At 42.5% G+C, this 17,959-nt stretch overlaps 1 protein-coding gene across 1 annotated transcript in view; it reads right to left on the reverse strand.

The window, feature by feature from the left end:
• The window catches only part of SLC38A6 (solute carrier family 38 member 6), a 59,908-nt gene that overhangs the window by 20,224 nt on the left and 21,725 nt on the right, over positions 1-17,959 (reverse strand). Inside the window, exons 7-9 of the mRNA XM_018562526.1 lie at positions 6,249-6,327; positions 6,042-6,124; positions 5,546-5,604 (exon numbers count right to left, since the gene is read on the reverse strand). Of these exons, the coding sequence (XP_018418028.1) occupies positions 5,546-5,604; positions 6,042-6,124; positions 6,249-6,327 (221 nt within the window). The remainder of the gene's footprint in view (positions 1-5,545; positions 5,605-6,041; positions 6,125-6,248; positions 6,328-17,959) is intronic.

The raw sequence follows: 17,959 nt of genomic DNA on the forward strand, positions 1-17,959 counted from the left end.
CTTACTGCGGACAGTCTAATTCAGAGGTAGGCTACCTCTAGCACTCCAGCTGTGGTGAAACTACAAATCTTATCATGCCGCTGCGAGTCATATCGGTGGCTGTCAGAGTCTTGCAAAGCCTCATGGGACTTGTAGTTTCAACACATCCGGAGTTCCGAGGTTGCCTACCCCTGGTCTGATACAAACTATGTAACAATGGGAGCTAGTTGGGTTAAATCCATATGTTAAGCATACAGCCACATTTAGTTTACTGTCAAATAAATACGAGAGGGAATCAGCTAAAGATCATTCAAAAGACAGATGTGATGATAAACAGTAAAAAAGAAAAAACGGCTCATTTAAATACTTCAAGATCACAAAACACAGAGAACGCCATCTACAACCCCAGAACTGGTAGCATAGTGTCACGGCTGCCAGGGCTTCTGGTGTCTGTACTTTGCTCAAGCATGTGTCACTAGATCACCTTGAAATGACACATTAGCTTATCTGCGCTGCCACTCATCTTGTGGAAGTCCTTATTACAATGTCAACACCGTCATACCCCGAGGACTGAGAAAAACTGGCCACTGCCTTTGGGGACACACACTACCTTTCATCTTTACCTTTGGGTCTGCACAAATAGATGTCATCCTTAAGTACCAAAATATGGGACTTTTATCTGTTATCCTTCTGAACCTTGGACAGAGCTTATTACATAGTACACAAACACCCTGATATTTTATTTCTTTTGATGATTTAGCACCTTCATAAATTAGATTGTGTATACCTTAACTGAATGTAATATATTAGGGCTCCAATTAATGATTATTTTCAATTTTTTCGATTAATCGGATTTAAAAAAAAAAAAAAAAAAAAGAGAATAAGTACCATCTTTCAATTAAAATAAAATACACATATATACACAAACTGCATGCACAATTTTCTGTAATCGCACTGCACAGCATTGTGGTACTGTGCATTCCAGTGCGGGCGAACACACTGTGGGTGGGAGGCACATTTGCAGTGCCATTGAACTTAACTTTTTTCCACCTTGTATAATGTTTTTTTTATAACTGTATTTTAAGCACATGGCGCTTAAATAGCTTCAGCCAGGGAAGGACAGCTGCCAGTGGCAAGATTCCGCAGACGGCAGCTGAATGTAAATACAGCAGGTAGTGGGTTGGTGCAATAGCCAGCCTGCTATTGGCCATTTCAAATTGCAATAGCAGGCTGGGTATTGCACCCACCTACCCACTGCTTGCTGTGCCCTCCTCCCAGCATGGAGGAGAGAGCTAAGGGATGCAACCAACTAATCGATAATGAGAATAGTTGACAACTATTCTCATTATCGATTAGTTGGTTGCAGCCCTATAATATAGTCCACTAAAGCACTGTGTAGCATAAAGAAACTGTAATTTTTCCCCCTTAGATGCTATTTTCACCTTTGCTACATCTTACTGCTGCTGTTCTCCTTTGTAGTCACTTCTCTTCAGGGGCCATTCACACTGACGCCGTGCATTAACGCAACACACGCATGCAGGCATCACTTTTTTCAACCGCTACGCACAGTATTGCAGTACCATGCAGTCGAGCGCATTAGGGCCGGGATGTGCAGTATTGGTGTCAACGGGCCCTCAATGCATGCACTCCAGCATCAGTGTTTCTCAGTTATGGGGTTCCTGATGGTGACAAGAGTGGACTATGCCTGTGAAATGTGCGTCAGCATGGTGGCTTATGGCCTGCATTGGAAGCCCATGTGACAACTGGAGAGAGCAATTGGGAGACAGGGATAGAGTGCTGGCTTCCTAGGGAGTGGAGAAAGTTTAGCTCCTTCTTGGGTTTTTATTTTTAGGAGTTTGAGTCCTGCTTACTCAGCAGAAATTCAAGCTGCGGGTGGCCCTTGCGGATCCACTCTGTCCGACAAAAGTAGGTTTTCCCAATTTACTTTTGTTGAAAGAGTCGGGCCAAAAATTGTCAGCTGAACAGTGACTACTGCCAATCAGCTTAGCCACCGGTTGTTAGAATACAACAGCCTGGCAGGAGAGACCATTTGGGGGAACTGAGAGTAGCGTATGGCCAGTTTAATTCAGACTAAAAATGACTAAATTGATTCCAAATCTGATGTTTCTGGTCCAGAAGATGAAAAAACTATCCAATATGATACAGGGGTAGCGGGAAGGTTGCATTACATGCAAACTAATCGAACCCCCTCCAGAGGTATCACACAGATGTCCTATTTCAGACATTTAAAGTAGGGATAGGTTGAACTCCATGGACTTGTGTCTTTTTTCAACCTGACTAACTATGTAACGATTGATGCACCGATACCGGTTTTTCGGTATCGAGTACAAGTACCGATATTTTTTTCCGGTATTCGCCGATACCGAATATCGATCCCGGGAAGTCCCATTAAGGAAGCAGGACAGCGTGTAATGACTTGCTGCTCGGCTTCCCAATTAGCCGAAAGCCATCTCCATGCTCCCTCGTCACCAGGTGACGTGGAAGCATGGAGCCGGCTTCCTGGCCAATCGGGAAGCTGCGCAATGCGTAATGACTCGCCTCCCGGCTTCCTAATACTGGAAGTTCCGGTATCGGGACAGGCATCGTGAGCATTTGGACGAGTACGATTCTAGTATGGGTGCATCCCAAATTTAAAAGTAAAGGAGATACTTGGAATGCAAATGCATGACAAAAAATTCTGATGCGACTCAAACCGACCATAATCACAAAATGTTTGCAGGCCTCACTGTATTACGTCTGCATATAACAAGTACAACCTTCCTACCAGTCACAGGAAAGGTCACACTAGTGATATAAGCACAGCAGCTGGTGAAGGGGCACGAGCTACGTGACCCCAATTCATCAACTAAAGGTTAACCTTTTTACGGCCAGCTGAACGCGTCCTGCTGATAAATTTTGTAATATGAACATTTCCTCATCAAAAGGGGTCCAGTTACTTATTTATTTCATTTCTATATAGCAGATTGTGGCAATTATGCAAATTTATGCAAACCTGGATTTCAATATTTCAGTGAATAAAAGAAAATTCCAGATTGGAGTAGATTGACACATTGTGCAGAGCGGTTTATGGTTTTCTATACATCGGTGCAATAGAAATGAATAAAACAAAAATATTAATACTACGCTCAGATTATGTGACTCATCCATTTGGGGAAAAACATTTTGAACAGCACTGTAACTCTAGACTGTTTAACAGAATCAATCTCTGACAGACAAATACAAGTCTTAAAAGGTGAACTTCAGGCAATCTGCTGGGCAATCCGCTGAATACACAGATGAAATGCATATACAAGAACGGCTTTACCTGCCAAAGGATTAGATTTATGTCCATCCAGTCATGAGATATACACAGCAAAGCCCTGACATAACTAAAGTGCAACTGAAACCTGAAGTTAGTTTTGGATAGAGTGGAGAGGAATTAGAACCCCTGTCAGGTTTATATTGCTGTCGGTGTCCCTGTTAGGAAGATTCACCCTCCCAATTTGTCCTGGTGACCGTTATCACTGAAAGTGAAAGAAAATCCCAAATTTTGAGTTGTCATCAAAGCAAGAATAGTTGGGAAACCTTCCAATGGGGACGCTAGTTCTAGAGACCCTGCTGGCCACCAGGGATTTCCCTCACTTTGCAGGGATTTCATGTAATTTCCTGTTGTGACTTTCAGACAGGAAGTGAAGAGAAATCTCTCTAATAGGACACAGATGGCAAACTAAAAGCTGATGGGGTTTTAACCCTCCCTTACTCTATTCCAAAACCCTCCCAAAAAAAGGTTTTGGATTCAGTTCTACTTTAAATGTAAATTATCTTATTAATTAGGGTTAATGATTTAAAAAACACCTATTTTTCTAGTATATTTAGTGAATTTATGTGTGTATGGTGGTAGTTTGCCAACTACATATACAAGCTCTGCATCCTACTTAGCAATGCTGCCAAATTATTTATTACAGGTATTTATGCAGCGCTGCCAATTTCTACAGCGACTTACAAGCTGCACATTCACACCAGCCCCTGCCCTCAAGGAGCTTACAATCCCTATCTTGCATACAGGGCCACTCTAGACATGAACCAATTAACTTGCCAACATGTCTTTGGAATGTGGGATGCAAACATGCAAACTAGGGATGCACTGATACAGATACTAGTATCATACTCACTTAAATGCTTCCAAAGCTGGAACTTCCGGCATCACTTGGTGACAAGGGCACATGGACCCGACTTCCCGGCCAATCAGGAAGCCTTGGAGAGAGTCATTACCCGCCTCCTGGCCACAAAGCCGGCTCCACCTGGTGATGAAGGAGCATGGAGCCGGCTTCCTGATTGGTTGCAAAGCTGGCTAATCAGGAAGCTGGGCGGCGAGTCATTACCCCCCCCCCCCCCGGACCTCATCACCTGGTGACGAGGGAGTATGGAGCCAGCTTCCTGGCTAATCAGTCATTACACACCGCCCGGCTTTCTCAATGGGACATCCGTTATCGGGTTTTGCCAAGTACAAAAAAGAATATTGATACTCTTACTCAATAACGCAAAACTGGCATTGGTGCATCCCTAATACAAATTCCTTGCAGATAGAACTTTCTAGGTGTAAGTTGAGACCTGATGTATATATGCTTTTTATGCCGATTTGTGCTAAAAAAAAAAAAATTTGCAAACTATTTTCATTTTTGATCACAGGAGAGACACTCCATCAGGACCCCCAGAAATAAAAGATTAGGTGCTACAAATGGCAATCTTCTTACTCAGTGATCAGTAAACAAGCTCTTAGCCATACAATTGGGATTTCACTGAGAAATTAGAGAGCACCACAATGAAGGCCCTTCCAGCTAATGAAGTATAGCAGGCATGTTGCGCCATTTACTTTTAATGATTTCAAATGGAATAAGGTTCACTTTAAAAAAAACTCTCCATCACAGGCAGTTCACAGAAGTCTAACGATCAGCTGGGTGCAGCACGTTTCGTTTTAATAGCTGAAAATTTTGGGCCGAGCCCAAGTTAGGCCCCTTCCTTTCATACTTATACAATGTATAAAATGATGTGTTCTCCATGGATACATTAAAATATAAAGACTTCCTAAAAGTGGATTATGAAAATTCATTTGCGCACATTATTTCTCTTCTGTAACCGCCACGACCTAAAACGCAGGACAAAGGGTGGAGGTGATAAAAATACATTAGGAGACGTAAAAAAAAAGAAAAAAAAAAAGAGATTGCACTATTCATGACGGGCTCATTAAATACAAGGTATAAAATGATGTGTTCTCCATGGATACATTAAAATATAAAGACTTCCTAAAAGTGGATTATGAAAATTCATTTGCGCACATTATTTCTCTTCTGTAACCGCCACGACCTAAAACGCAGGACAAAGGGTGGAGGTGATAAAAATACATTAGGAGACGTAAAAAAAAAGAAAAAAAAAAAGAGATTGCACTATTCATGACGGGCTCATTAAAGAAGTGAAAAGGGAGTAAGTCATTTTGGCCACTTAAGCCCCTCGGAAGAAAAAAAAAAAAAAAGGCAAAAATAAAAAAATTGTTATTTTAGGAACTTACCACAATGGCGAAGTAGACCATAAAGAAAAATGACAAACTACTTGTGTAGCCAAGAAAGCCTGTAAAATAACAGTAAAATAAAAAGCAATTTATATGGAACTTGATCTTAATGCAGGGCTAAGGGTTTACATTTCTGGTATGTTTTATTATACAGTGGGTGGAATCTGGAGCTTACAGCTCGGCATAACAGCCGGCCCAGGGCCTGTCACAGATCATTCATGTCGTTTAGTAGGGCCGAATTAGGACGAGCTTTGTCGCTAATGGAATGCCATAAGTAAGGGCTGCCCTTTAATGTTCCCCTGTAAAGATTTTATTTTTGTATAACAGACAACACACTACTGCAGCCCAAGAAACAGCTTAACAAGCCAGGCCCCCTGACTGAAACAAATTAAAGTATCCCAAATGGAAAAACGGTTTCGCTGCTTTGTATGGGGGCCCCCCTCTCCTTTGCCATCCCATTAAGAGGGATTTCAAAAGTCTTTTTTTTCGGCCTTACCGATTTTTGGAAGCAGTGCCAACGGGAACACAATGCAGGCCAATGTGATTATTAATACCAGTCTGCCATCAAGATACCAGGCCCTGAAAAAAGCCAAAATAGCCATTTTCTTAAAGGGAATGTACATCGTTTTGCTTGTTTTATTTATGCATTTATTAGGTTTGTTACTAAACTAATCTTTAATTTGTTTTGTTTTTTGTTACTTACCCATGGTGGTCACCTGACAGAAACCCCGCAATAGCAGCTGGTAACTCAGACTTGATAATGAACATATAGGAAGACATGGCTGCAAAGAAAAAAAAATGAGGCGCATGATTGCCCAGTAAAACAAGGCAGATGTGCCCATGAATATATGGATTTACAATAAAGCACTAGTGAACCGGTGTCTGGACAGTAAATAAGAGGGGCGAAGCAATGTCACAAGACTTACAGGGTGTGGTAACTTTCTCTCCTTTATCTGGGCACATTTACACTATAGAGGAAACAATTGTAGGGCCCTTGAGAGGAGACACGAGACTCTTTGTAGCTTTGGCAGTATGGAAAACATTTCCGCTTCCCATCTTTGGAGGTATGCGTAATATCTGAGCACAGGCTGCCTTTGGCTTATTTTAGGCTGGTCATTGATGGTCTGATAAGTACAAGTCTATTTTTGAGCATCACTTGCGACTAAGCACCCTGTGAGGAAAATGCCTCAGGCAGTTGGGGGCATTCGTTATGGTACAAGCTCTGTGGAGGCATCTGCAAAATGAAGTGCTGGTAATCAATTACAATCAATAAAAAGGTGTTATCCACTCTGATCAATTTCCCAAAGTTACATTTTCCTTTTGTCTATAATCCCATTTTAATACTTTAATACATAAGTTTAATCAACCAACAACAAAGAAGACAGTTTGCACAGGACAGTAGCCAACCCATTATAATAATGTTTAAATGGTAGTTGTGTTCACTGCATTTCCCTGAAAACACACCTTTTCCTGTGAGGTTTTTTCCCCAACGTGTTTTTCATTGAAATTAATAATACCACATTAAAATGCATGTGAACGCATGCCACTCTGTGTTTTAACATTGATTTTCATGGAAAACACTTTACACAAAAACGCAAGGTGAATTTTCAGCCTCAGGCCTTGTTCACATGGGCGTCAGCTTCTATGTATAGTTTTTTTCCCCCACTCAATTCCTCCATCCAGGCTGGCATCCGAATATCAGAAAAACCTGAACAGCGATTGGTCACAGCCACGGTTCAGCTGACAATTTTCGGCCTGGCACTTTAGACATAAATTGATTGAAAAATCAACTTTTGTTGGAAAGAGTGTTGCGGATAGGGCTACCCACGGCTTGTGTTTTGGCCAAGTCAACAGGCCAAAATTGGAGCAGTGTATGGCCAGTGTACAGGAAGAATTTGCAAAGCCTTCAGCCAGCTTTGAGCAACTTTGTTAAAGAGTTTAAAGCACCATTCGGCACCAGTTTGGCAATGTTAAACACATATCCTTTATCTGCCAGTTGGGTGCTTTTCTGACAGACCCGATAGACTGCCCTATGGCCAACTAAAGGAGCACACAAGACAGACTGACAATACTGCTTCAAATTGCAATGCAGTGCCTTAGGCCTCATTCAAGTCGGGCCATACACATTTGTGCAGCGTGCATGCCCGTATCGGGCCGTTCCCAGGAGGGACAGGTTACTGTGTGCGGCCTGTTCTTCCCAATGGGAGGACGCGGCCGTTCACACAACCGAACTGCACATCCATGCGGGACTAGGTGTCCCTACTCAGACACAGACACAATGGATCCTGTCTGCGTCCGAGCATGGACACCCGGACCGGCATGGATGTGCAGTTCGGTGTGTGTGTATGACAGTGTACAGCTGCCTCCTCCATAGGGAATAACAGGCTGCTGCGTACAATCACACGCATCACCTGTCCCTCACGGGAACGGCCCGATACGGCTGTGCACCCTGCACGGACGTGTGCGGCACCACTTAACGCTGTGAATGAGGCCTTAGTGTTGTCAGCGTTCAACAGGAAGTGTTGCTTCTGGCAGGATCTCCAGGCCAGAAACTTTGTAACAGCTTCTAAAAAAAAAAGATTTGTTAAAGAAACCTGTACACATTGAGACATGATGCCAAACATACCAAAAAAATAGATTCATACCAAAAAAATAGATCAGGGGTGGGCAACTCTCTAGTTGTTATGGAACTACAAGTCCCATGAGGCATTGCAAGACTGACACTCACAGGCATCATTCAAAGAGGCAGAGACATGTTGGAATTTGCAGTTAAAGCACAGCTGGAAGGCTGGAGTTGCCCACCCCTGGTTTAGATGCACTTTAACGCACATTACCGCACACAGAGGTGTGAATGGGCTCTAAACAATAGTATTGAAGTATTAGTCAAAAACAGCACCGGGATGTGTAGGTAGGAAAACTGCAGCTGCGGAACACTAAGATTTTAGATGTACCAAAATGTCAGCGTCTTAATATCATGGTACTAGTTACACTTTGAACTCTGTGTTTCCGTCCTCAGGAAAACACAGAGATTCCTTTACATTTTACCCTGAAGTGAGAGAATATTAATTATGTTTTCACAACAGCAATATTCATGGCTCCTAAGTTCACTGAATTAAAAGGGAGAGACCAGAGTGCCTCTTCACAGGAAACGTGAGCGATATGAATAATAAGGGCCCAATACCTGCTGGAAGGTTAAATAATAACAGTCACAGGGTCAGGCTGGAAAAATATATTCCTGTTCAGCATAGAATCTTTTCCGCCAGGGAGATTCTCAGCGTTGTCTGTGACACACAAAGCTGCCTCCCGCTACAGGCAAGACACATCCAGCAGTGTCTCTACCTCCCTGCCCCAGCTAGGGAAATAAGATTGAATTACACCACATTATGCGCGTGATTAACCAGGTCAATGCCAGGGTAGACATCAAACAAGAGGATTCATGACTATGTTTTTCCGTTTCCAATATTTACATTTTCGGAAAAAGTGGGGAGGATGCGTCGCAGCTTGGGATGGTGTATACCCTGCGGCTCGCCTCTATCTATTAAACGAACAAGGAGTTGCACACCCTGCTGCTGAAATGATTAAAAACAAACCAACTTAAAAAGAATGATTTCAGTGATTGGGCCAAGTACAGGGGAATGTATGCACTGGCTACAGTTTTATCCTGGCCTTCTGTAGAGGTTGTGCACAAATCTAGGACCCTAAATAACTTCTCTTTCTCTGTTCTCCATATCAAATTCTTTTTCAGGTTCTGGTCATTCAGGTCCACCCAGCGCATCTCCATGTATGATGTCTGATGGTGTCACATGCGCAAATCGCTGCAAGGCCCTGGCCTCTGGGCATTGCACTGGGAGAAATAAGAAAACGTCATGAAGATGCCCCACCAGCCAGCCAACAGGGGGCAGGACTGAGGCTACCCTACAGTTCTTAGTTATTTATATAATGCCGACAATTTACGCAGTGCTTTACATAGTGCCCATTCACATCAGTCCCTGCCCTGGGACTGATGTGAATGTGCACTATGTATGTATGGGTGACATACATAAGTCACAGCAGGGACACTCCTTTCCTCTAGCACATACTGCTTTCAGTTAGACAGAAGCAGTCAACAAGTGGTCAGGCGATGCAATAAGGCAGGCCAACGTACTCCTTGACACCTATTTTGTAACTTACTTACAAAATAAGGGTTAAAAGGAAAACTATGAGGTGAGTGATTTACACTCATCCTCACAGTTAGAGCCGACGTGTGGACATTGAAACTGCCACACGTCGGCTCTATTGATCGGGAAGTGAGCGAAAGCATACACTTCCCGATCATCTTCCTGCAGAGAGCGGTGACTGTCAGTCATCACCCCCCGCAGGGATCCCCCCCCCCCTCCCGGCTGACTGGAGGAATGAAACGGGAGGGGGCGGGCGCAGATAGCTCTGCCTCTAGATAGGCAGAGCCCGCTGTCAATCAGCCAGCTGGGTGGATCTTGACAGTATTGTCGGGATCCATCCCGGGTGCAGCGCTCTCAGTATATAGCGGGCAACTGCCTGCTATATACTGAGCTTTGGGTCACGGGAGGAGGATAGTATATGTCCTGCTGTGACCCTAAAGAGAACGAAGGGATAAAAAAGTTACCACGTAGTTATCTTTTCAGGAAGCCTATAGTAAATGTTTACTTATACAAATAATACATAAAATAAATAAAACCACATAAAAAGGATCCATTTCTAAACTTTTGATATTTTTTGTCGTCAGTTTTGTTAACAAATGTTCAGTATTCTTTTATGGGATTCACAGACAATGATCTTAATGTATTTTTTTTTTCCAGCAAGACTGGACAGTGATGAGAAGTCTGATGGGCTCATCTTCAGCAGAAGGAAGTTGGAGGATAAAGAGAGACATTGCTGGGTTATACACTGTCTGACCAAAAAATGAAAAATAAAATAAGTGGCCACCTGGATTTAGCAAAAAAATAAGCACTTTTGGATAATTAATATGTTTCATCTGGCAACAAGTGAGGTCAGCTGTCTACCTGAATATATTGAATGATCAGGTTTTTTGATCAATGGATTTTTTTCTTCCCTGATGGCACAGGCATATTCCAAGATGACAATGCCAGGATTCATGGGGCTCAAATTGTGACAGAATGGTTCAGGGAGCATGAGACATCATTTTCACACATGGATTGGCCACCACACACTCCAGACTTTAATCCCATTGAGAATCTTTGGGATGCGCTGGAGAAGACTTTACGCAGTGGTCTGACTCTCCGATCATCACTACAAGATCTGGGTGAAACATTAATGCAACTCTGGATGGAAATAAATGTTGTGACATTGCATAAACGTATTGAACGATGCCACGGCAAATGTGTGCCGTAATCAAAGCTAAAGGCGGCCCAACAAAATATTAGAGTGTGTGATTTTTTTTTTCCTTTTGGACAGGCAGTGTATAATGCTTCAGTATCCACTAGAATCTGAAATCTAAAGCTTTGGGTTGACTAACCCCTCAAAAGTAGAATTCTGAGGGAAAAAAAAAAAATGAAAGCTGAACGAAAGGCAAACGCATTTATCATTTTTGCACCCCTTCCCGCAGATTCATACTTATCGAGATCTGACGGGCATGGTTCCACCTTTAACATCCAGCATCCCATTGCTCCCTCCCGCTGGCTGCAACTGCACATTACAGCCCCTAGACTTCTATGGGGCCACCTTCCAACCATAAGACAGATGCGCCCAGAGGGAGGAGACTTGCATTTATGTCAACATACAGTGGGGCAGAAACCCTTGGATCTCAAAGTATAGATTTAAGGAGGGTGAGATCGCTTTGACTTCAAGTTTGTCTTTAACTAAAAGCGTACTTATTCTTTACGCTGCCCATACACAACTAGATTTCCTTTTCAGCCCCGTGGGTTGCCTGCATGTTATTGCGCATGCAGCTCACCTGATTGGCTCATAGTGTTGCCCCACCCTGTGGTACTATATACACGGATTACAAAAAGCTGAAGAAAGTCTAACCATAGTATATAAACTTGTTGCATTTATTAAATACATAAATGAGTGATTCTTTTTGTAATATCAGCCTGGTGTTTGGCCTTAAAATACCATACGTTGTAAATTTGATTATCTTAATGTATCCCCCCCCACCATCATCATTTAAAGGTGTTGTCTTGCCACTCACACCAGGGTGGCTGCGGATCAGCGTGGTTTCCGCGCTAATCACAAAAGGGAGGTTTTGGGAGTTTTTTATTGCGTTTCAGCGCTGAAATGCAATTAAAAACGCCCAAAACCGCGCTGATCAACGTGGTTCCATTGAGAGCTGTATGGAAACCGCACTGATCAGCACGGCAAAAAAGGGTCAGGGAGCGGTTTGGATTGCGCGGAGCCGCGCAGTAGCATGAACACTCCCCATAGCAATGTATGTGATCGTTCATATCGGCGGATCCGCCCCAGTGTGAGTGGGGCCTGATAGGGGAACTTTGGTTTGTGATTTTTATTCAATTTGATTGTTTTAGTTGAATGATCAATTGTTTGATCCTATCAATACATGTGTTGCCACCTTGAGGCTGCTGGAAAAAATGTAGCCCCTCCTAAGTTACATGTAAGTGATGCCAATTTTGGGGAAGGTACCCACAAATCATTAAAACAGAAAATAACCACACATAGAATCCTGGGAACTCCTCTACAATAGAAGATTGCAGATATTTTTTTTTTCTTTTTCAGTCTACACAGAACAGTTGGTGTTTTTCATGGGCTCTTGTATCAGTTTTATTTACAAAAAAATAAAATCTAGGTTTTCTTTGTAGAGGCTCCATTAAGCCTTTAGTTTTTAAATGTATTATTAACAAATCTTTTCTCGATCTACACTATTAGAAGGATTCCAGCTTAAAATAGAATCATTTCCCTTTAAGAACGCTCTAATGCCTAGGAAGTAAGCATGTTTACACTGAATTAAAGGGACAACTGGACTTTCAGCACTTAGAGGGTGGCTGTCAACTACTTAAAGGATTAATTAAGGGACGCTAAACAAACAGATGCACTCTGGGAGGAAGTTACGTGTTTATCCTGAAAGTTTGGGAGTCTTTCATTTATATAATAAATGTTTGCAGGGCATGGTTGGTGTGGACAGAAAGTGTCAAATTCTTTCACTGTCTGCCAAATAATAGACTTCCTATAGCCACTATAATTTATGTGTAAAGGGCGCTAGCTCTGAAAGAGTGATGCGTCACCAAGCCATTAATTAAGAGTTCTGCAGGAATCACTTTTTTGGAGGGTCACTTAATGTAAATCACAAATAATTCAGAAGTATTCCAGACAAATTAAATAATAATGAAGCCAAACAGCTCAAAAAGGTACGTGCAAACTTTAGAGAACATTTGTCCAATGCAGACATTTGAAAGGGAACTAAAGCCAAACCTCAACATATACTGGGTTACTGCCTGCTCAGAGCCGCCCTTGTAGCCGGGAAGGATCCCGACAACATTACTGAGATCCCCCCTGCTACCTGATTGACAGCTGGCAAGGCCTCAATAAAAGGCCAGAGCCAGCTGTGCCCTCCCCATCCCTGTATGTCCATCCAATGAGCACTGGAGGAACAGAGAGCGGAGGGCAATCCAAGCGGGGAGTGATGACGGTCACCGCTCCCTGCAGGGAGCTGTGATCGCTTAGCTCTCGATCTATAGAGCCAGCGTGTTACAGCTTCAATGTCACGTCAGCTCTAAGTATTGGAAAGAGTATATTTTACTCTCCCAATACTTCTCCTTTAAGGTCATTCTTCCCAAGCATGCTTTGCACCAACAAACCCTGGCTTTTATGCTATCCCGAGATAGGGCAGCACGGGACGTTTTACAAGTGCGCTCCCCCTTCGGGGGGGGAGGGGGGGGTTATTCCACAACTCACGATTTAGTTAAATGGTACAGAACAATGTTAGTAAAATTTAATCTGCATGATCCTGTATTAATGGGAGATGCTGTACCAAGAAGCAGTTTTACCATTTTAAAAAGAAAAACATGTTCACATGACCGAGCATTAAAAGATCCTAACACTTACAGTGTTGAACAAACATCATCACAGAGGGGTTCATAGGCACAGTGGAGGATGAGGGAACATGCAGAAGTGCAGCAGAGGGGGTGGAGATCTGCAAAGTGGGGTGCTGGTTGGACAGAGCTGGAATGCATTGATCCAGCTCCCAATATCTCCCTGATGATTTCAGCATTCCCTTGCTAGAACTGGGAAAGGCGGCGGTATGAAGACCAGTCACCCTGCTCACAAAAAGCAGGCAGGGGTGACCAGTCTGCAGCACCGCAAACTGTTACATTGCGGCTCAGAAAGGGCACCTTTTTAATAATGTCGCTATAAATGCAATAAAGATTATTTCTGAACCAGACAACCTGCAATCTAAACAAATGACAAATTTTATTGTGACAAGAGTTCAGCTTTCAAGTTGAACTCCGGCTTTTTCTTCAGTCATGCATACTTGTACAGGCTCCTCTTCTGTACTGAAAATGCTGGATCTGTTATAACTGCACATTGAGTTTCTGCAGCAAGTTACATAGATTATTACATACATTACATACATTATTTCCTGGCTGCAGGATATCCAGCATCATCAAGCACTTTCTTTCTCAACCTAACTGTCCTGGCCTGCCCCTTTCATTCATTGGATTTCAGTTCTTTCAATCACTGAGGTTTAGCATCACATGTGGGTGTTACCTAGGGCAGTCTGCATGCAGCTAAAACCTGCCTAGGAATGCCAACTCCTCCACACTGACACTCACCTATCAAGGCATTTTGATATTTGCATAACCCTTCCCAAGACCCAGCCCATTGCTAGCATCAGGGCTGAGGGCTGCTAAAATGAGTACCGGTGCAGAGTGCTGTAATGTTATCAGAAAGCTATGTACAGCACCTGCTTGCCCCTCCCACCAGCTATGATCTGCCTTTGTTGCATAGAGAAGCACAAAAACCTAATTGGGTCTTAAGTAAATATAATGAAAACTGAAAAGTAGTATTTAAAATGTCATTGGCATGGTAATGATGTGGGAGGAACAAGAGAATGCAAACTATAAGCAGATTGACCTTTGGGTTTAATAATTTAGTATGCATGTCCATATCACTATATTTGGCAAAGCTTGATGGCACAATGACTAAAATAGAATATTCTCACGTTCTCAAACAATTAATCACCACATAGCTACCTCCTCATGTAATTGTCTCTCCCTCTTAGATTGTAAGCCCTCAGGGGCAGGGACCTCCTTACCATCTTGTCTTGAATTGTATTGTAATTGTACTGTCTTCCTTATATTGTAAAGCGCTGCGCAAACTGTTGGTGCTATATAAATCCTGTATAATAATAATAATAATAATTTGTATGCCCAGTAGCACAGTGCATCTACTTAAAGGAAACCTATCAGTGTAGAAGCATGGGTGCTGCACATTGCCTTCACTACCAAGGGTGCCACTGATCTCAAACTGGTTTGCAGCCCAAAAAAAAGTCCAAGCTTCAGTACTGCACACGCATACCAGATCAGTGACGTATCTGTAAATTCAAACAGTGACGTCAGGACAACTCTGATGCCTCAATTTTAAAAAACCAAACTGGTTTAGGCAACTGCCAAAATTCTCTCCTCAATGGTTCCCTTTAAACCAGACTAGTTGGTAGTGATTGTATCCAGATATGAGCTGCCAAGCCAAGTGCAGATGGCCAGCAGATGGCACTGTGGCTTCACATCTAACGGGAAGGTAAAGACTACATCTGATCACTAACACATCTTTCCTGAACTTCCAACGAAGATGCAATTGCGTTTCCAAAGTAAAGTATCAGGTTTCCTTGGCTGGAGCCAATGTATTTGACAGACAGATGACAGCAGTGTGATCTTAAAGATGCTGTTATTATGATGATTTAGACCTGCTGCACAAGAGTTCCAAACTAGAGTAAATAAAACCGATACATAAAAACATTTCAACAAGTGTGTGTAATGGCAGAGAAATATATATACATAATAGCAACAAAAGATTCTGCGCGCTGGCCATACAAACAACAGCAGTATTCTACGACACCAGAAAGAGGAGACTATTCAACAACCTTGTGGTATGTGTAGCCAGCAAATGCTGACTGTGATCTCCAGTACTTGTACTATCTTCTATCAAATACACACTGTATTAGAATGTGATGTATACAGAAAGTCTGAAGTTTCAATGATATTCTTTATTGGATAGCCTAAAGCGACACTAAACTCAGGAGTTAAATCTTAAAAACGCATTTGAGTACCTTAACTATGAACAAAAATGTATCTTATTTGTGTGTCACTCAGCTGTAGATCCTCAAATCATCTCTGAATTGGTGCTGACACTGTCCTTCCTCCTGGAGGGGGGCTACTTTTATTCCACCTGGTCCCTGTGTGTGTTGTAAAGTAGCCACCGCTCCAAGCTCACTCCCCTGATGGACTAAAATCTCACGTTTAGTTATCTAATATTTGTACGATGATTGTAGTCCAGCATGGGAGTGAGTTTGGTAGCAGTGACTACTTTACAACACACACAGGGACCATGGGGAAAATAAGTAGCCACCATCCAGAAGGAAGGACAGTGTCGGCACCAATTCAGAGATGATTTGAGGATCTACAGCTGAGTGATACACAAATTAGGTTCAGTATTAGTAATAAGGTACTTAAATGCATTTCGAAGATTTAACTCCTGAGTTTAGTGTCACTTTAAGTATGTCAGATGTTCTTTTCCTTCTACAGGGATCACATCATTTTTTGTTGTCTATGCAATCCAAACATACTCGGCCCTGCTCTCGGCTGCCCCCATCCACACGACCTTGGCCAGTGATCATATTTATTGCTATGAAGAGAAGCGCCTTTCATCACAGGGAACAAAAATAATGATTGAAGCAGATTTTCTAACCTGCTTATCAGTCGTTTCTTGCACGCATTGTTCAATAGACTATTCACAGACATCAGATCATTACTTAGGCGACTTATCACATAGGTGGCTTTACTCCGGACAGTTTGACTTTTTTATTTTACCCCCAGCTAATGCCAAGGTTGAACATATCTCACGAATCTCATCAAATCACAACTGTCTCACATGCATTCGATCATTATTCTTTCTATTTGATCCTGTTCACAAATTATAACACTTTGTGAGGAGTGAAAGACGCTTATCATAAACCACATTCATATTGTACATTCTCTTTATCCCTTGGAAAGAAAGGAGGAAAAAAAATGATTCTTGCTCAAAAAGCCGAAAATCAAGTAATCCAAACACAAAACACACCCAAAAACATAACAGCTTCCATGGTCAGCCCGGGAAGGCTGGGGAAGCCAAGTGGATCAGGTTTCTTGGACAAAAAGAGTACAGGGGAGGGGGAGAGGAAGGGTCTGCTACATTTGAAAAACATTTAGCAAATAAGGTGTTAATTAGGTGTCAGAGATTTTGCGAGGAGAGATGATTAACCCTGTGCGTTCAACAGGAGACGTTCTGGACAAAATAAAAGATAAAATGGTTCAGAACCCCCCCCCCCCAAATAAAATGGCAATTCTATGCAACACAGCTTCATTCATTCATTCATTCAAGAGGGTTAAAGAAACACTGAACCTCATACAGCAGTATAATTAGTGGCAGACAAATTGGACTAACCCAGAGGTTTACACACACACACACGGTCACACTGCAGGGGAATAATTTGTGCACAGAAGAGAGAAAAAAAAGTCTATTTTAAAACATGGCGGGACTGGTGCTAACAGCATGCAGGCTATATATCAGTCATTACGAAATAGCAATTAAAGCAAATGAGCGGGAACATATATAATTCTTGACTGCAGAAACCTCTGTTTATGCACTCACCTTTTATTCTGAATATACATAAGACAAAAAAAACCTTCAGAATTTGGAGGCAGAGGGAATGTGCGCAGTGATTGGTGGGACAGACTGGAGATGGTGGATGGAGATATGGGCATGATCTAAAAAAAAAAAACCTGCCACGTTCTACAAAATGATTGGTGCAAGAACATGAATACTGCCCAAGTGCAGCCATATAAAAAGCACTTTAGATTCTGGTAGAGGGAACGTGCACAGCGGTTGGTGGGACACCAACTGGACACGGGAGGATGGAGATTTGGCCATGACCTAAAAACCCAACCTCTACAAATAATCAGTGAAAGAACGTCAATACTGTCCAAGTGTGCATGTTCATGCAATGTGCAGCCATATAAAAAGCAGTTTAGATTCTAGCAAAGGTAATGTGCACAGTGGTTGCTGAGGCAATGACTGGAGATGGTGGTGGAGAGTTGGGCTTGACCTAAAGTTGGCCATACATGACTTGAATTTTGGCCAATCCCTGTGACTCTGCCAAAATTAGATTCCCGAATGGCCCTGCCAACACCACCCATCTGCATTTGTCTTGGGGGGGGGGGGGGGGCATAA

Source organism: Nanorana parkeri, unplaced genomic scaffold (assembly GCF_000935625.1).
Source record: "Nanorana parkeri isolate BGI_ZX_2015 unplaced genomic scaffold, ASM93562v1 scaffold20, whole genome shotgun sequence".
Classification (NCBI taxonomy): Eukaryota; Metazoa; Chordata; class Amphibia; order Anura; family Dicroglossidae; genus Nanorana; species Nanorana parkeri.